Source organism: Trichosurus vulpecula, chromosome 7 (assembly GCF_011100635.1).
Source record: "Trichosurus vulpecula isolate mTriVul1 chromosome 7, mTriVul1.pri, whole genome shotgun sequence".
Taxonomy (NCBI): Eukaryota; Metazoa; Chordata; class Mammalia; order Diprotodontia; family Phalangeridae; genus Trichosurus; species Trichosurus vulpecula.
The window spans coordinates 16,087,847-16,105,398 of NC_050579.1; the positions used below are offsets into that span (position 1 = coordinate 16,087,847).

General features: G+C 41.9%; 1 protein-coding gene across 1 annotated transcript in view; it reads right to left on the reverse strand.

Annotated features, from left to right (window-relative positions):
- Positions 1-9,669, reverse strand: part of LIPH (lipase H) — a 30,442-nt gene extending 20,773 nt beyond the window's left edge. Inside the window, exon 1 of the mRNA XM_036767134.1 lies at positions 9,482-9,669. Coding sequence (XP_036623029.1) covers positions 9,482-9,530 — 49 coding nt within the window. The 5' untranslated portion in view covers positions 9,531-9,669. The remainder of the gene's footprint in view (positions 1-9,481) is intronic.
- Positions 9,670-17,552: the final 7,883 nt, after the last annotated feature.

Below are 17,552 nucleotides of genomic sequence, written 5' to 3' on the forward strand. Positions count from 1 at the left end.
CTTTAGTTGCCAATCCATACCCACTAAAGTTTTACACCTAATAGGGGTTTGGGCCTGGGGCTTAGCACCTAGTAAGGCTCAATGAAATACACCAAATTACTCAAAGCAAACGAAAGCCGAACTCTTCAAGGGCACTTGTTGAACTAAGTGCTAAGGAGCCCATTTTGCTTACCAACACACTAGGTGGCACAGTGGATAGAGCCTAAAGTCACAGAAGAGCTGAGTTCAAATCCAGCCTCAGACACTTACTGGCTGTGTGACCCTGGCCAAGTCACTTCACCCTGTTTGCCTCAGTTTCTTCATCTGTACAATGAGCTGGAGAAGAAAATGGCAGACCCCTCCAGTATCTTTGCCACAAAAAAAAAACCAAGAAAAAAAAATGGGGTCGCAAAGAGTCAGATGTGACTGAACAACAACACAAGATAAGGGCTTGAGGGAATGACAGGGCAAGTGAAAGCTTTGTTCTTTTTTGGCCTCGTCTTTGTTAAAGAATGAGGGGATCCTGGGCATGTTTAGAGGCAGCAGAGAAAGAGCTGGTACATTGGAGAGATCGGAGGTCAGAGAGAAGAGATGGGTGACTGGGGTGAAGTTAGCTGGAGATGCCGGGTCCTTCTGGTCCCCACGGCCCCTCTCAAGGCCTGCGATTCCCACTTCGAGAAGTGCTGATGTCATTTCCCTCATTGTTTCCAAACCAGGCTACGTTGCATAACTAGTGCGTTTTTCCTGGTGAGGCGCTATCACTCCATGAACCTGACTTCCTTCATTCCAACGGCACTCCTTTCTTAGGTGAACAGTTGACAGCAGAGACTGGATGATTGATCCAAGACCACCCAAGAAGTCAACGTCAACGTGAGATGGAAGCCCAGCTAGCCAGGAGCCAGAGCTATCAGGAAAATCCTCAACACTACTCTGAACATTGATAAGAAGCATTGACTGAGAGAAAGGGAGAGGGAGAGGCAGCAGGTGGAATCAGGGAGACCCAGCCGAGCTAGTCCTGCCCCTGAAATGAGTGAATGAGAAAGCATTTATTAAGCGCCTACTGTTTGCCAGGTCCTGTGCTTAGCGCTGTAATTAGAAATATAGAGACGAAACTGCCCTGCCTTTGAGCTTACATTCTAGTAGGGGTGGGGGGACAGTAGAACACAGAGAGGGAGCAGAGGGGAGCTATGGTCTGAGAAGTCACAAGGATGCGGAATGGAACAAAATACATTCATGCCTGATCTTTACCACGAAGTCTCACGGAGAGTTTGCAAGGCACTTTTCATGGTCACTGCATTTGAACCTCACAACGACTCCACGAGGTAGATTCTGAAAGGATTTTATTGTGCCAATTTCCATATGAGGAATCTGAGGCTCAGAGAGGCCAAATAATTTGTCCTCAGTGAGAGCGCGGAGGCGTCAGAGGCAGGACCTGATCTCCCACCTTCCTGACTGCAAGCCCAGTGTTCTGGTCAGTAGGCCCAGTAGCTGTGTGATCTAAGTGTCCTAGAAAGAATCTGTGCCTGGTTCCCTGTGCTGATGAAATCCTGGGTGATCGCTGAAGAATGCAAGATGGTACGATGCCCTGGAGGCCGAGAGAGAAGAGAGAAAGTCAGGAAGGAGGTGGCTGTCGACCGGCAGTGGGGCGCATTGGAAAGAGCACTGGATTTGGAATGGGAGGATCTGGGTTCAAATCCTGCCTTTGTTACCACCTTCAGGGACTTGGGTACATCACTTAACCCCACTCTTGGCCTCAGTTTCATTTTCTGCAAAATAAAAAATTTGGACTAAATGCCCATTAGGGTCCCTTCCAGCTCAAGATCTTTGATCCTTTGACCACTCTGGGCCTCAGTTTCTTCATCTGTAAAATGAGGAGCTTGGATGAGATGGTGTCTAAGTTTCCTTCTAGCTTGATGACCCTAATGTTCGATGCTAGAGTAAATTGAAGTAAGACGAGCGCTGAGCAGACACTACGGGCTTGTTCAGTTCGAGCTGAGATTGCCGTTGACATTCTCCTTCTCATTTTACATTTGTTTATTTTTTAAATCATGCAACTGTTTTCTTTACATGGCTATGTCAGTATATATTTGGTATAACATTTTCATCCAATTTCCTGTATTTTCTCTTCATTTGTGTAAATTTTCCTTTTCTATTTTTTTTATTTATCCATTTTATTTATCTCCTCTATTATTTTTTATTTATTTTATGTATTTCTATTTTCTATTTTATTTATTTATCCTATTTATTTAGTTTTCTTCTCTTTTGTTTGTTAAATTAGCTAATGGTTTTCTATTTACTTTGTCTTTTTAAAAACAAGTCATTTTTATTTATCATTTCAATAGGGTTTCTTATTTTCACTTTCACCTTTTGTTGTTTTTTCACAAGTTCCAAGTTTTAAAAAAAAAACACTTTTAAAGCATCTTCTCTCTTTCTGCTCCTGCTCCTGAGTAGCAAGACTCTTGGAACAAATCACAGAACCCTCACTCCCTGGCCCACAATAAACTCATTCTGGCAGGCAGTGAATTAGAGCTTTTAGAACCTTGCCTAGAGAAAGCTTTCCCTAATGGCTTTCTTGGTAGGAAAGGATGGAAATATACAGACTGAAATGTTTACTTGATTACCCTGCATTGACTGTATCTTTGCAACTTCAGTTTAACTAATTACACAAGGACCTAGGGCCTTCTTATTAGGTGACCAGCAATATGCCTGTTACTGTGGGAGATAGAAAAGAATCACACGGTCTCAAAGATGGAGGGGACCTCAGCTCCCAAGAGTTCAACGGTCATCTCTACCCGCTTATAAATATCCAGCCCTAGTCTCTCTCCTGAGCCCCTGTTCTGAATCACCAGCTGCCTAAGGCACTTCCAGCTGACTATCCCATGGGCATATTAACCTCAACTTATCCAAACCCGAACGCCTTATCTTTTCCTCCAGACCCACTCTTCTTCTAAACTTCTCAATTTCTGTTGTGGATACCGCCATCCTTCTCTGTCACACTAGCTCACAACCTGCTCTTCCTCACATATGATATCACAACCCTCCCCCATCTCTGGTTTTTCATACAAGCTGGTCCCCCAGGCTGGAATGCACTCTCTACCTCTGTCTCTTTGAAACCCTAATGCCCTTCAAAGCCCATCTCAAGTATGAACATGTGTTCGGACCTAATGAACAAAGGATGAAAAATAAATGCTTGCTGAATTGAAATGAATTGAGTTGTAGAAAGAACAAAGAATAAATGCCTATTGGACTGAATAGAATGGAATGGAATTGTGGGAAGAATGAAGAACAAAAGTTTGTAGAATTGCAGCTAGAAAGCATGATAAATGTGTCGATCGGATCGAATTTAAGACATCTTCTATTCACAGACTTAGAGACTGCAGCAGAAAGCGCCCAGTTCTTTGCACATCCTCGTATTGCTAAAATGGTCGCCCACTCTCTCTTCAGGGTGTACAGCCTTGGTAATCTAAAACTTGCTAAGTTACAAGCCAAAGTTGTTGTTCTGGTCATATTGAGCAGGTGGATAAAACGAGCTAAACAGGTTTTGTCAAGCTGTGCCTTTTCCACCGGAGTTCATTTGATACTTGGTGTGCTAATCTTTTTTATTTGATCTCTATACCCTAGTTCCTTCTAGGCGCTACCTGCCGATCATGGGAAAAGTTAAGGTTAAGACCCCCATTCTAAACCTGTCTAGTGGCATCTCCAGCTCTGGGTCTGCCTTTCTTGTTCATGTTTGACATTTGTATGCTGTACAGGACACACACTCACATACGTAAAAATGTATCAATCAATAAACATTTATTAAGCACCTATTATGTGCCAGGCACTATGCCAAGTGCTAGGGATGCAAAAAGAGGCAAAAAGACAATTCCTGCCCTCAATGAGCTTACAATCGTAAAATTGACACGTTTCATACAAGATGACAAATCAGGAAAACACCTCACAGACAGACTACTCCCTTTGATGACTGTGAATGAGATCTAACCTTTAGTCAGTATTTGTGGTGCTTCGTGATTTGCTATGCCTCTGACTTGGCCAAACTGATGAGAAAATCCTGGGGTCTGGGGAAAGCCCAAGCTATAGACCGGCTTACATTGGGTGAGGAGACTCTCCCACCCTATGTAATAGTCATTTATACAGTGGGGCACAAACTGCTTTCCTCACACCAGTCTGGAGAGATGGGTTGTGTTAGTAGGGTCATCCCCATTTTAAGATGAGGAAATTGAGGTTCAGAGGAATAAGATGTCAGAGAGCTAACAGGAGCTCAGAACCAGGTCTTCTCTTTCCCAAACCATATGTTCTTTCCACATAGCCAATGACAGGTCTTGAAATTCTTTTGAATAGGAAGGAGACTGTAGTGGGAGAATGTACTGCCTAAATCATAGGATCATGGGACTTAGAATCACAAGACCCCAAATTCAGAGCTGGAAGGGACCCCAGGGGCCATCTAATCCAACTACTTCATTTTACAGAAAAGCAAACTGTGGCCCAAAGAGAAGAGGTGAAAGAATCATCAGATCACAGAGCTAGGAGACCTTAGGGACCACGTGGACCAACTGCTTCATTTACAAATGAGGAAACAGATCCAGAGGGGACTTGCCCAATGTTACACAGGTAACAAGTGACACAGTCAGAATCTTACCCGAAAGTTCTGAGACTGAATCCTAGTGAAAAAGGAGGAAAGAAGAGAGAAGAAGAAAGAGAGGTAGAAGGAAGAAAATCAAAATTTATTGCTCTTTGATTCTATGAAAGAGGGAATCAGAGCCAAAAGAAATATGGATCTGGGAGGTAGAAGGCCAAAATTCGAGTCCCAGCAATGTATAATATTCATAGCATGATTTTATGAAATGGATCTCTCTAACATCACCTATTGCTGTTGCTTTAAATTTTTATTTTTAATATTCACCTCTTAAAATTTTGAGTTCTGAATTCTCTCCTTCCCTCCTGCCCTGCTCCCACTCATTAAGAAGACAAGCATATGATATCAACTATACATGGGAAATCATGAAAAACATTTCCATGTAAGTCACGTTCCTCTCTGCCCCACCCCCCAAAAAGCAAGAAAAGTAAAGTTTAAAAAAATTATGCTTCCCTATGGTGTATTTTTGCAGAACGAATTAACTACGGCAGCCAAGGCCTACCTGTATTTAGTATTAATAGAAGATGGTACCTAAATTGGGCTCATGACAACTGGGGGGCACATTTCTACTTTCCTGTGACAGGTATAGGTACATTCCTCCTGTTTTTCTGCTTTGCCTTGAAACAAGATCCTACACCTGAAACTGTCTGAGTTCTGGTCTCCCGAGAAGAGGCCAGGCCATGACTCACCCTCCCCATGCTCTGGAATTACCCACATCCTTATCTTGCACTACCTGGGCCACACCCAGGGCCTCCTTCCTGCCCTCCCTGTCACCTGTCTCAGAACCTTTGTTCCCCCCTCCCGCAAATCTGTAGTCCAAACCTGGGAAGGACTCCTCCTCCCCTCTCCCATCCCAGCCTACAATATCCTTGGTGTTCTAGGTTTAATTCTGATGACTTCCTGTTCCATTATGAGCTCCTGGCCTTTATCCCGCAGTTTTGAGATTTCCTGCTCAGGACTAGGAGAGGATTGGACCAAGTGACTTCGGAGGTCTCTTCCACGCAAGGCCTGGGCCCCAGTTTTCCAATGTCTTATTCCATCTTAGGAATTCCCGGCACCCAGCGCAGTGCTTGGCATATTGTAGGAGCTTAATATTGGTTTTGTTTAGTTGTCTTCAGTTGTGTCTGACTCTTTGTGACCCCATTTGGGGTTTTCTTGGCAAAGATAGTGGAATGGTTTGCCATTTCCTTCTCCAGTTCATTTTATAGATGAGGAAACTGAGGCAAACAGGGTGAAGTGACTTACCCAGGGTCACACAGCTAGTAAGTGTCTGAGGATAGATTTGAACTCAGGTCTTCCTGACTCCAGGCCCAGTACTCTATCCACGTTACCACCTAGTTATCTGGGAGCAAATTCAAATATATTCCAGTATGTGTGTGTGTGTGTGTGTGTGTGTGTGTGTGTGTGTGTACACATACACACACACACATATATAATATATATACATATGTATGTGTATATACACACACACATATATACATACACTTAAAATGCCTTGCCAACTTTAAAGCTATATACCGCTGGCTTTTATTGTTATTATTTATAAATATTTACTGAATTCACAGGATATGGAAAAGTGGCCTTCATTCACATACTATGTATCTATGTGCTAGATTTTAAACGCCTACTGTGTGACAGGAACTATGCTGAATGCCAGGGATAAAAAGATAAAGATTAAACAGCCCCCTCCATCAGGAAGCTCATTAATTAGGAAGATAATCCGTACATATAAAATGTTCTGCAATAGATATACAAGGTAATTTGGTGGGGAAAGGTGCTAGCAGGTCTAGGGGTATCGGGAAAGGCCCCCCGTAGAAGGTAGCAGAAGCTGAGCTTTGAGGGAAACTAAAGCATTTCAGGTACCACCTGGTACAAAGAGGTGGGGATGGACAGACAACTGAGTGTCATGTTGGAAGGGGACGGAACCAGCATGTATTAAGCTCCTACTCTGCACCAGGCACAGATATTAACTCATAACAACCCTGTCCTTGTAAGGTGGGTACCTTTATGTATCCCATTTTACAGGTAAGGTACCTGAGGCAGACAACGTTTAAGTAGTTAAAAGGTAAGCTCAGGGTCACATATCTAATACGTGTCTGAAGCCAGATTTAAACTTGGGGCTTCCTGAGCCCAGGCCCAGGGCTCTGATCGCTGAACCCTCTTGCTGTCTGGTCCTTCGAGCAACGGTGAGAGGTCCAATCGACTTGCTGTTGCCTGGAAGTATTTCCTAAATATTCGATCAAACAGCGCCATTTTCTGTCATGTGATCTTGTCATTTTTCCTTCCTGAGCCTCAGTTCCGTCCTTTGTTAAACAAGGGGTTTGGCATTGATTCCTAAGGTCCCTCAGAAAGGTCCCTTAGGCCTCTAACCTGCTGGGATTCTCTAATCATTAAACCTCCTAATATTTGCTGAGCTCTGGGAATTGGATCTTCAGTTCAGAACACAAGCCCACACAGTCCCCTTTAGCCCCTTTTCAGTTGGTGGGGAAGGGGGGGTGGCCTCCAAAAGTTTAAGAAAACAAAGGGGCTCACTGCCACATGCGTGGCCCCAACACCTGTGAATGCAGGCAGCCACAGCCCTGGGATACAACCTGGCTTTTCCATTTGTGTCCTAAGCCTGTGATTCCATCGCTAGAGGGAATTCTCAAGGAGGAAACTCCTATGGAGGTAGGGAGAGTTTCATTCTTTGTGTCCCCCAGAGCCTAGCTCAGTGCCTCGCATACAACAGACACTTAATAACAAACTCTTGTCAATCGATTGATCGAATGCTTAGCAATTGACAGTCTTTCCTGAGAATTTCCTGTTAAAAATTCCATCAATGAGTCAAATCAGGAGAATTTTGTGAATTTGGTATAAACACATCCCAGAGAGCATGGTTCTAAGGGTGAGCTGGGCCCATGGGATCTCAGAGCACTTGAGAACTGACTCAGCCTAACTCCTCAACCCAGAGGAGAAGAAAGAAGGGCCTCACTAAGTGCCACCACGTCCCCTCTGAGCTGGTTGCTTTGAGACCTCTCATTTGAATTACAAACTGGGTCCCCTCCCCGCCCCCAGCCCAGGGCGACCATATTTCCTCCCATCCCTAGCCCTTCATGTACAAGTAGGCAGATTACACACAGATGCCCCATTACCCTCACCATTTCAAGGCAGAGAGGGGAGGGACCAATTAAAACAGAAGATTTGAAATCATTAGGACAAGATTATCCTGATTTCCTGTTGATTCTGATTGATTTCTGGTGAAACTTTGCCTTACTTTGTAGTCACCGAGTGGCGCTAATGTTGGCTCTGATATCTTACTAGTTTGTTTCATTCACATGTATCAACGGGGATGGGGAGTAACTGAAACACTCTGTGATATGACTTCTCTAAAGACTGATGAGGCTGTCGGAAATCTTCCTAGCCTGATTTTACAGAGGCAGGAAAATGGTGCTAAAAGATGAGCTAGAGTCAGGAAGACCTGAATACAAATCCAGCCTCAGACATTTACTAGCTGTGTGACCCTGGCCAAGCCACTTCATCTCTGCTTGCCTCAGTTTCCCCATCTGTAAAATGGAGATGATAATAGCACCCACCCTACAACAATCATTCTGAGGATCAAAGGAGATAACATTTGTAAAGTGCCTGGCACATAGTAGGTACTATATAAATGAGAACTATTTCTATTATTATTAACCAAGCAAGTCAAATATGCTGGCACCCTTTTGGGGCAGTAATCGCTACATTCCCTATGGGTTATGATCCCATGAAACACCATTGCTTGCAGAAGGGTACACATATTCAGCGACTTTGTAACTATCTTGGCAAACATATTTTTTTTTAAATTGTAACAGAAGTGCATAATCTCTTATGAAAATACCGATGATAACACCTATGTAACGTTCCTCTAATGAGACTCCTCTCCTATCTCGGAGCGTTTTCACTGGCTGTCCCCCAAGACTGGAATGCCCTCTGGTCTCACTTCCGAGTTTTGGTTTCGATGGCTTTCTCAGAGACTCAGTCCAAACTCCACTTACCCAGGGGCCTTTCCTGGTCTCTCTCTCCTCCCTCCCGCTCCCCAAGTTGCTAGCACGTTCCTCTGAGGTTACCTTGCAACTCCTCAGTAGACAGTATAGAATGATTTTTGTGTTTGCCTCCTCCATTAAAAGGTAAATTTCTTGAGGGCAGGAACTCTTTTTGCCTTTCTTCAAAATCATTGGCCCTCGGCACAGTGACAGACACATAGCAAGCGCTTTAAAAAATGCTTATTGACAGAATCTGTACTTTCGGCTATCACACACACCCGGCTGTCCCTGCCCTTCCTCAGAAAACCCCAAACTCCTCAAAGGCAGGTGCTGCCTACCTTAAAGTCTGCATTGCTCTTGCATTCAGAGCAGCCTCTGAAATGAAGCAAGGAGTCTAGAAATATTTATAAACAGACCGAACCCGCCCAAAGTATTTAAGTTTAGACTTTGTCCTTTCCAAATGGGTTTCAAACATAGGGAATACTTGAATTTTTAATTGTTTCTTTAAGATGACATTAGCAAGGCATTTGGCTGCATGATAGAACACCTGCTGCAGACTATTGAGCTAAAACTTGACTAAATTCCTTGGGATCTGGAAAGCCATGTGGATTTTAGCTGCGAATCCTATTGCCTCTGATCACAAACCTATTTAAATATTGTATATATCTTGAAGGGGCCACGAGTTAGTCTAAAAAAAGAAATAAAATCTTCTTTAAAAAATATCTTTGTTAATTGTATAACTTCACAACGCTTCCCAAGCAGATGTTTAAGAGACAAAATTCATTAACATAGCTCTCTTTTTTTTTCTTCTAAAAATTAAATAAATAATAATAAAATAAAAAACCCCTTTAAGCAAAGAGCTTACCCGAGCTCACCGGCCACACCAAACAGATGATGATGAAGAATCTCACCATGGAGAAGAGCAAAGGGTAGGATTGGAGGTCAGGAGGGGTGGCTTCCCTACCGTCTCCCCACTCCAGATTCTGAAGCTCCCTCAGACTCAGCTTGGATAGCTGAGCCAGAGATCGAGTGACAGCAGGAAGTTCCTGAGCAGCCAGTGAATGGGAAGGTTGGCCTCACACACACCTGGTTAGCACTCTAACTCCTCCTCTTTTTAAAGAAAGGTCAGGTGGTTTCCACCCTCCCACCCCCACCTCGAATCATCCTTGGGCACATTTGAATTCAAGAATCCATATTTGCAAAGTGATGAATTCCAAATAGTTTCAGGTCTATGTGGGTGGCTTACTGGTAGCTTGGCTTGGGGTGTGGAAATCAGAAATGCCTTCAGTCTTGCTGTTTTTTTAGTGGGGTTTTCTGTTCCCATACTGGGGAGAGAAATGAACATGAGTAGGCAAAGGCCCACAGGCTGTGAATACAGCCAAGTTACATTCAAAGCTGTCTCAAGATGGAAAGCTCAGGACATCAGGCTTCAGCTGGAGAGATCCACCACAGCAACAATAATAAAACTTTTGTTTGCAAAGTCCTTTTCAGCTCATTTAAGCTTCACAGCAATCCCACAGATGAGGCACTCTTATTTCCATTTTAAGAGGCTTGCAGGGGGCGGGGCCGCACCATTAAGGGACTTACCAGTGCCATAGCTAAGGAATATCAGAAGCAGCTTCCCTCTCCGTCTTTTCATTCCCTTCCTCTCTCCCTCCCCCTTCCTCTACCACCCCACTGCTTCTCAGTATTTGGAATATCCACCCGTTCAGTTGTAAGAATGCAGTTGCCCAAAGGGCTGTGTTTCAGATTGAATGAGAGTTCTTGCATTTTTACTTACTTTGATATTTCAAAGATGCGTGATTTTATAATTGTGTGTACTCTTTCCAAACCCATAGACCCCAACCTCCTCATGCCTTTGAAAACAATTTGTAGGTAGATTGGGGTGGGGGTGAAGTGGGGTGGGGTGAAGAATCTTCCCCATGTGGCCAATCCTCTCTAAATGTAGCTAGCCTGAGATATTGTTCTAACTTTTCCACCTTGTAGACCCGAAGCCCTTTATATAGCTTAATGACTTTGGGGGGCTTACATTCTTTTTGAGAAATACAACATAATCCCAAGTAAGTTTAGTATAAGTTAATCACTCAATAAGTTTTTATTAAGTGCCTACTATCTTTCCCTTCTTTGCAGAGGTGGGAGACTACGGGCATGGAAGATTGCATATACTAGCAGACTCAGTTGATTTGTTGGTTAGTTTTGCTGAGCTGCTTTTATTCCCTCCTATTCTTTCTTTTGTATTCTTTGTTACAAGGAATAGTTTTCTAGGGAGTAGAGTGGAGGATACATTTGGAAAAGAAAGTGGTGCAAAAAAAATTATTAAACCTTTTAAAACAGGAAAAAAAGAGAATATAAGCTCCCTGAGGACAAGAACAGTCATGTTTTTGTATTTGTATTCTTACAGAGTAGCATATATTAGATACTTAATAAGTGCTTGTTGATTAAATGGAAGTTACAGCATCTGGATTTTGCTGCTTTCTGTCTGTAGGACCTAGGGGAAGTCACTTTATGTCTTTGGGGTTGTTTCTTCATTGGCAAAATGAAGGAGTCAGACTAGCTGATGTCTGTGGTTCCCTTCCAGCTCTCGACCTAGATGAGCCCATGAACCTATATGTCATTGATCAGTTAGAATATGGGCTTCAAAGGCATAGGCTTTGGAATGCTGGGTTTTTGTTATTTGTTGTTGCTGTTCTGGAAAAAAGGAAATGAAATGCAAAAACTTAAATGAATCTCCAATTGATAAACCATCAAAGGATATGAACAGGGAGTTTTCAGAAGAAGAAATCAAAGTTATCTATAACCATATGAAAAAATGCTCTAAATCACTATTGATCAAACAAGTGCAAATTAAAACAACTCTGAGGTACCACCTCACACCTATCAGATTGACTAATATGACAGAAAAAGAAAATGACAAATATTAGAGAGGCGGGAAAAGTGAAACACTAATGTGTTGTTGGTGGAGTTGTGAACTGATCCAGCCATTTTGCACTACATACCCAGCAATACTACTACTTGGTCTGTATCCCAAAGAGATCAAAGAAAAAGGAAAAGTTCCTATATGTACAAAAATATTTATAGCAGCTCTTTTTTTGTGCTGGCGAAGAAATAGATGTTGAAGGGATGCCCTCAACTGGCTAATGGCTGAACAAGTTGAGGTGTATGATTGTGACAGAACACTATTGTGCTATAAGAATGATGAAGAGGGTGGTTTTAAAGAAACCTGGGAAGACTTATATGAACTGATACAAAGTGAAGTGAGCAGAACCAGGAGAAAAATGAAAAGCAATATTGTAACAGTGATTGACTATGAATGGTTTAGCTATTCTCTGCAATACAGTGTTCTAAGAAAATTGCAAAGGATCCATGATGAAAAATGCTGTCTACCTCCAGAGAAAGAATTGATGGAGTCTAAATACAGATTGAAGCTTTTTTTTTTTAAACTTTCTTTCTTTTTTTTTTTTTTTTTTTGGTCTGTGTTCTTGTGTTGGCAATCAAAATGGGCTCTTAGCACTCAGTTCAACCAAGTGCCCTTGAAGAGTGTGCCCTTTGTTTCCTTGATTAGATCTGGAGTCCCTGGTGACCTCCTTGCCTCAGGGGAGGGCCTAGTTTACATGGGTTTGAGTGGCATGTTTGGGACTTCAGAGGCTTTTAGACCACTTGGGTTTAAGTCGCCTCTTTGTGACGATTTCAGGTCACGTGGGTGAGTTGCATGTGTGACTCACCTCTGACCCTGAAAAAGATATAAAACCAGGGGTTGGTTTTCTCTTTTTCAGAGCTCTGACCCACAAGCAGTGGTGGCACATGTGACTCAGGGCCAGCCCTTGTTATGAGCTCCTGCGCTGAACTTAGATTTTGGTAACTATGAATTGTATTTGGTCTATCTGTCAATGTTTGTAATTTGTTTGTATTTGCTCTGAAGTTCAGGGCACTGGCTTTTTCCCCTGAACTAAGTGAATGGTATTTGTATGTTGGATTAAAGTGAGATTGTCAACCCCTTAATGTTTCTTTCCTTAGTAAAGCAGATCAAAAGAACCTGGGCTTTGGCAGCATGCTTGTTATTGGGCTTGTGTTGGTCTTTCACCCCCACAACAGCTGCTAGCCAAATTGTTGAAACAGTTCTCTCAGCAACATGTCTAATATGGAAATATGTTTTGCATGACTGTACCTATGTAATCTATATCAAAGTGCTTGCCTTCTCAAGGAGGAGGAAGGGGAAGGAGTTTGGAATTCAAAAGTTATTAAAAAAGAATGTTAAAAATTGTTTTTACGTGTAATTGAGAAAAACAAAATAAAAACATTTAAAAAAAACCAAACAAACAAGGGAGAGCAATTTAGAACTATGCACAAAGGGCTATAAAAATGTGCATACCCTTTGACCCAGAAATACCACTTCTAGGACTGTACCCCAAAGAAATCATAAAAATGCAAAAAGGACCCACATGAACAACAATACAGCAGCTCTTTTTGTGGTGGCCAAGAACTGGAAAATCAAGGGGATGCCCATCAATTGGGAGTGGCTGAACAAGTTGTGGTATATGAATGGAATGGAATACTACTGTGCTATTGAAAATGATGAATAAACGGACTTCGAGAAAACCTGGAAACACTTATATGAACTGATGCTGAGTGAAGTGAGCAGAACCAGGAGAACATTGTACACAGTAACAGCTACAGTGTGTAAGGACTGACTTTCATAGACTTAGCTCTTATCAGCAATGCAAGGACCTAAAACAACTCCAAAAGACTCTTGATGGACAATGCCATCCACATCCAGATGAAGAAATATGGAGTCTGAATGCAGAGCAAAACAGACTATTTTCTTTTTTTTTTAATGTTTTTCTTTCTCGTGGTTACTCTCATTCATTCTAATTCTTCTATACAACATGACTAATGTGAAAATATGTTTAACAGGAATGTATATGTAGAGCCTATATCAGATTGCATGTTGTCTTGAGGAGGGGGAGGGGGGAGAAAATTTAAAACATGGAAGTGAATGTTGAAAACTAAAAATAAATAAACTTAAAAAAATTAAAACTTCTTGTCAAAAAAAAAAGAGAGGGTCCTGTTGTGGTGTGTTGACAGAGGAGTCATTGGAAACTGATAGTATAAGGAAAAGAAAAGAGAATGAACAAAAATTTTTCAATAGAAAAAAAACTTAAATGAAGAATGCAAAATATGCCAAAGTTCACCAGCATCTGCATTGGCCCCAACTCAAAGCCACATTTCAGCCTAAGGAAACTTCATCATGTGCTTTTGTCCCTGGTCCTCAATAACTCCAGTGCACCCAGGCAGAGAACAAATGAGCAAGACTAGCAGGAAATCAAAACTGCTCTGGAGGTAACAGCAACTACCCGGCACTTAAAAGCTCATTAAAATAATGCAATCTGCAAATCAGCTGCATGGGCCATGCTTCTCCTAGCCTGCAGCAGTGGGCTTCCTAAATAAAACCACTTGCTCAGGCCCAGCCTGAATATTTTTTCTCTTATCAGAAGGCAGGTGCTGTGATGGTAAAAATGAGGAATCATCTATTTTGACTTTTGTATCCCTAGGGCTTAACACAATGACTGAGTGAATGGATGGATGGACGGATGGATGGATGGATGGATGCATAACCAAAAAAGCATTTAAGAACTAGAACACAGCAAGCATTTCATAAATGCTTGGGTTTTTTTTATTAATTCATATTAAACTTATTTGTGATTATGTTATATCTCCCCCAAAAAGAATGTAAGGCCCCCAAAATTACCAAACCATGCATGCCATTGAGCAAGGGATAGCACTACAGGCCTGTGTCCCTGGAGAGATTGGAGAAAGAGGAAGAGGACCCATACTTACAAAAATATTGATCACAGCTCTTTTTCTAGTAGCAAAGAACTGGAAACTCAGAGAATGCCCAACAACTGGGGAATGGATGACTACATTATGACGTATGAACATAATGAAATATTATTGCGCCGTATGAAATGAAGAAAGAGAGGTTTTCAGGACACCGAAGAAGGTAGGGATGGACCGATACAGAATGAAGAGAGAAGAACCAGGACAATTTATACTATATGGAAAACATCATATATACTATATATGACATCACTATAAATAACATTGCAAAAACAAACAATTTTGAATGACTTAATACGATTCCAGAAGACACACGATGCAAAATGTCACCTGCTTCCTGACTGAGAAGTGATGGATAAGGCACATGGTTTTAGATATGACCAATATGGGAATTTATTTTGCTTGACTTGCTTATTTGTTACAAGGGTTTTGTTTTGTTTTCTTTTCCTTTTTTTCCTGGGGGAAGGGTGAAGTGAAAGAGAAAAAAATGCTTGATAATCAAAAATTAAAACTTAATTTTAAAAATAATGTTAGCATTTTGAGGACACCAATGCTTGTTACCTTGGCAAGTTACAACCTCTCTGGGCTTCAGTTTCCTTCTCTGTGAAATGAAGGAGGGTTTACACAAGAACTCCTCCGAGGTCCTCTTTGAGGCCCCTTCCAGATCCAAACTTAACGGTCCTAATGACTTTGGTGGTAGAAGCCAGTTACCAAGTGTGCTACCCTTTTTGGATCAGCAATAAAAAATACTATCTTTCCTCGAGAAAGTTACATTCTTTTTCTAAAATTTAATTTATTTATTTTTAGTTTTCAACATTCACTTCCACAAGATTTCAATTTCCAAATTTTCTCCCCATCTCTCCCCTCTCCCTACCACAAGATAGTGTGGAATTCTGATTACCCTTTCCCCCAATCTGCCCTCCCTTCTATCCCCCCCCCCCACTTTATCCCCTGCGCTTCTATTTTCCTGTAGGGGAAGATAAATTTCTATACCCCCTTGCCTGTATGTCTTATTTCCCAGTTACATGTAAAACCAATTTTTAACATTCATTTTTTAAAACTTTGAGTTCCAAATTTTCTCCATTCCTCCCCCCTCCACCCACCCTCATTGAGAAGGCAAGCAATTTGATATAGGTTATATATGTGTAGTCGTGTAAAACACTTTCATAATAGTCATGTTGTGAAAGACTAACTATATTTCCCTCTGTCCTATCCCACCTCCCACTTATTCTATTGAGTGTGTATGTTATTCCCTCCTTAATCTAAATCCAATGGGAGTAAGGTTCATTCCTTCCCTCTCACCTTTCCCCTCTTCCCCTCTACTATAAAAGCTTTTTCTTGACTCTTTTAAGTGAGGTAATTTACTCCATTCTAACTCTCCCTTTCTCCCTCTCCCAGTATATTCCTCTCTCACCCCTTAATTTTATTTTTTAAATATCTATATCTATGAATCTATATCTATATCTATCCCCTCCAACTACCCTAATATTGAGAAAGGTCTCATGAGTTACAAATATCATCTTTCTATGTAGGAATGTAAACAGTTCAACTTTAATAAATCCATTATGATTTCTCTTAAGGAAGTTACATTCTTGGAGAGGGAGAAGGAAGACACATAGATGAGTTGTTCCTGTTTCCTCTTTGTACTGTGGCTGATCAAACCAACAAAAGTTCAGAAAGCTCTATCACAGACAGGGCCCAAGTAATCTGTTTGAACATTGAGAGTAGAGAGGTCTCTAAATTTGTACATCTCACATTTCTTTTAGGCTACTGCAATTCTGCTTTGCTTATAGAACACAACGCTTTCTTTGATGCAGACATGTCATGCTGGGCGACCCTGTGCCAGTGCCTCCCATGCCTCATAATTGATTCCAAAGTTCTTCAGAGAGACCTTGAGAGTGCTTTTGTATCACTTCTAACCTCAGTGTGAACACTTTCCTTTGGTGAGTTTTCTGTAAAATAGTCTTTTAGGCAAACGTACATTTGGTATCCAAACAAGGAGTCCAGCTAATCAGAATTGGGCTCTCTTCAGTAGAGTTTGAATGCTTGGCAGTCCAGCTCAAGAAAGGACCTCGGTGCTTGGTACCTTATCTTTCCAGGTGATCTTCAGAACCTTCCTAAGACAATTAAAATGGAAGTGATTTAGTTTCCTGGCATGGTACTGGTATACTGACAAGGTTTCACAGGCATACAACAATGAGGTCAGCACAATGGTTCTGTAGATCTTCAGTTTGGTAGGCAGCCTAATACCTCTTTTCTGTCACACTTTCCTTCAGAGCCTCCCAAACACTGAGCCAGCTCTGGCAATGCATGCACCAACCTCATCATTTATATGTACAAACCTGGAAAGTATACTGCCAAGGTAAGTGAACTTATCCACAGCATTCAAAATTATTCCATTTTCTGTAATCAATGGTTCTACATATGGATGGTGTGGTGCAGGCTGGTGGAGCACCTGTATTTTCTTGGTGTTGATTGTCAGGCCAAAATTAGTACAAGTGGCAAAGAATCAATCCATACTCTGTTGCATGTCAGCTTCAGAGGCTCCATTGACTCAACTTTAACAGGTTAGAGTACTTCTCCATGAGTGAACTATTCATTGCTGACCTGGAGGGAAAGCTGAGTCGGCACCCAGTTGGCAACAGTGGAGCAGAAAAGGAGTGGGAGGCTTTCAGAAACTTGGTGTACAACACCACATTTGCTCATCTGGGCCAGAACACTGGCAAACATCAGGATTGGTTTGATGGAAATGATGGGGAAACTCAGAAGCTGATAAATGAGAAACAAGAACTCCACAGGGCTTACCAATTGAGCAGCTCATCCATTTCCAAGAAGGCAGCACTTTCTTCTATCAAAAATAGAGTGCAAGCAAGGCTTAGAGAGATGCGGGACTCTTGGCTCAGGAAGAAGGCAGATGAGATTCAATTTTATGCTGATAGTAGCAATCCAAAGCATTTTGATGATGCCCTGAAGACTGTTTACAGGCCAGAGACCTCTAGGGCTTCTCAACTACCCAACACTGAGGAAGCCACAATGATCAGCTATAAGGACCCGATCCTGGAGAGATGGGCTGAACACTTCCATAGTGTTCTCAACAGATT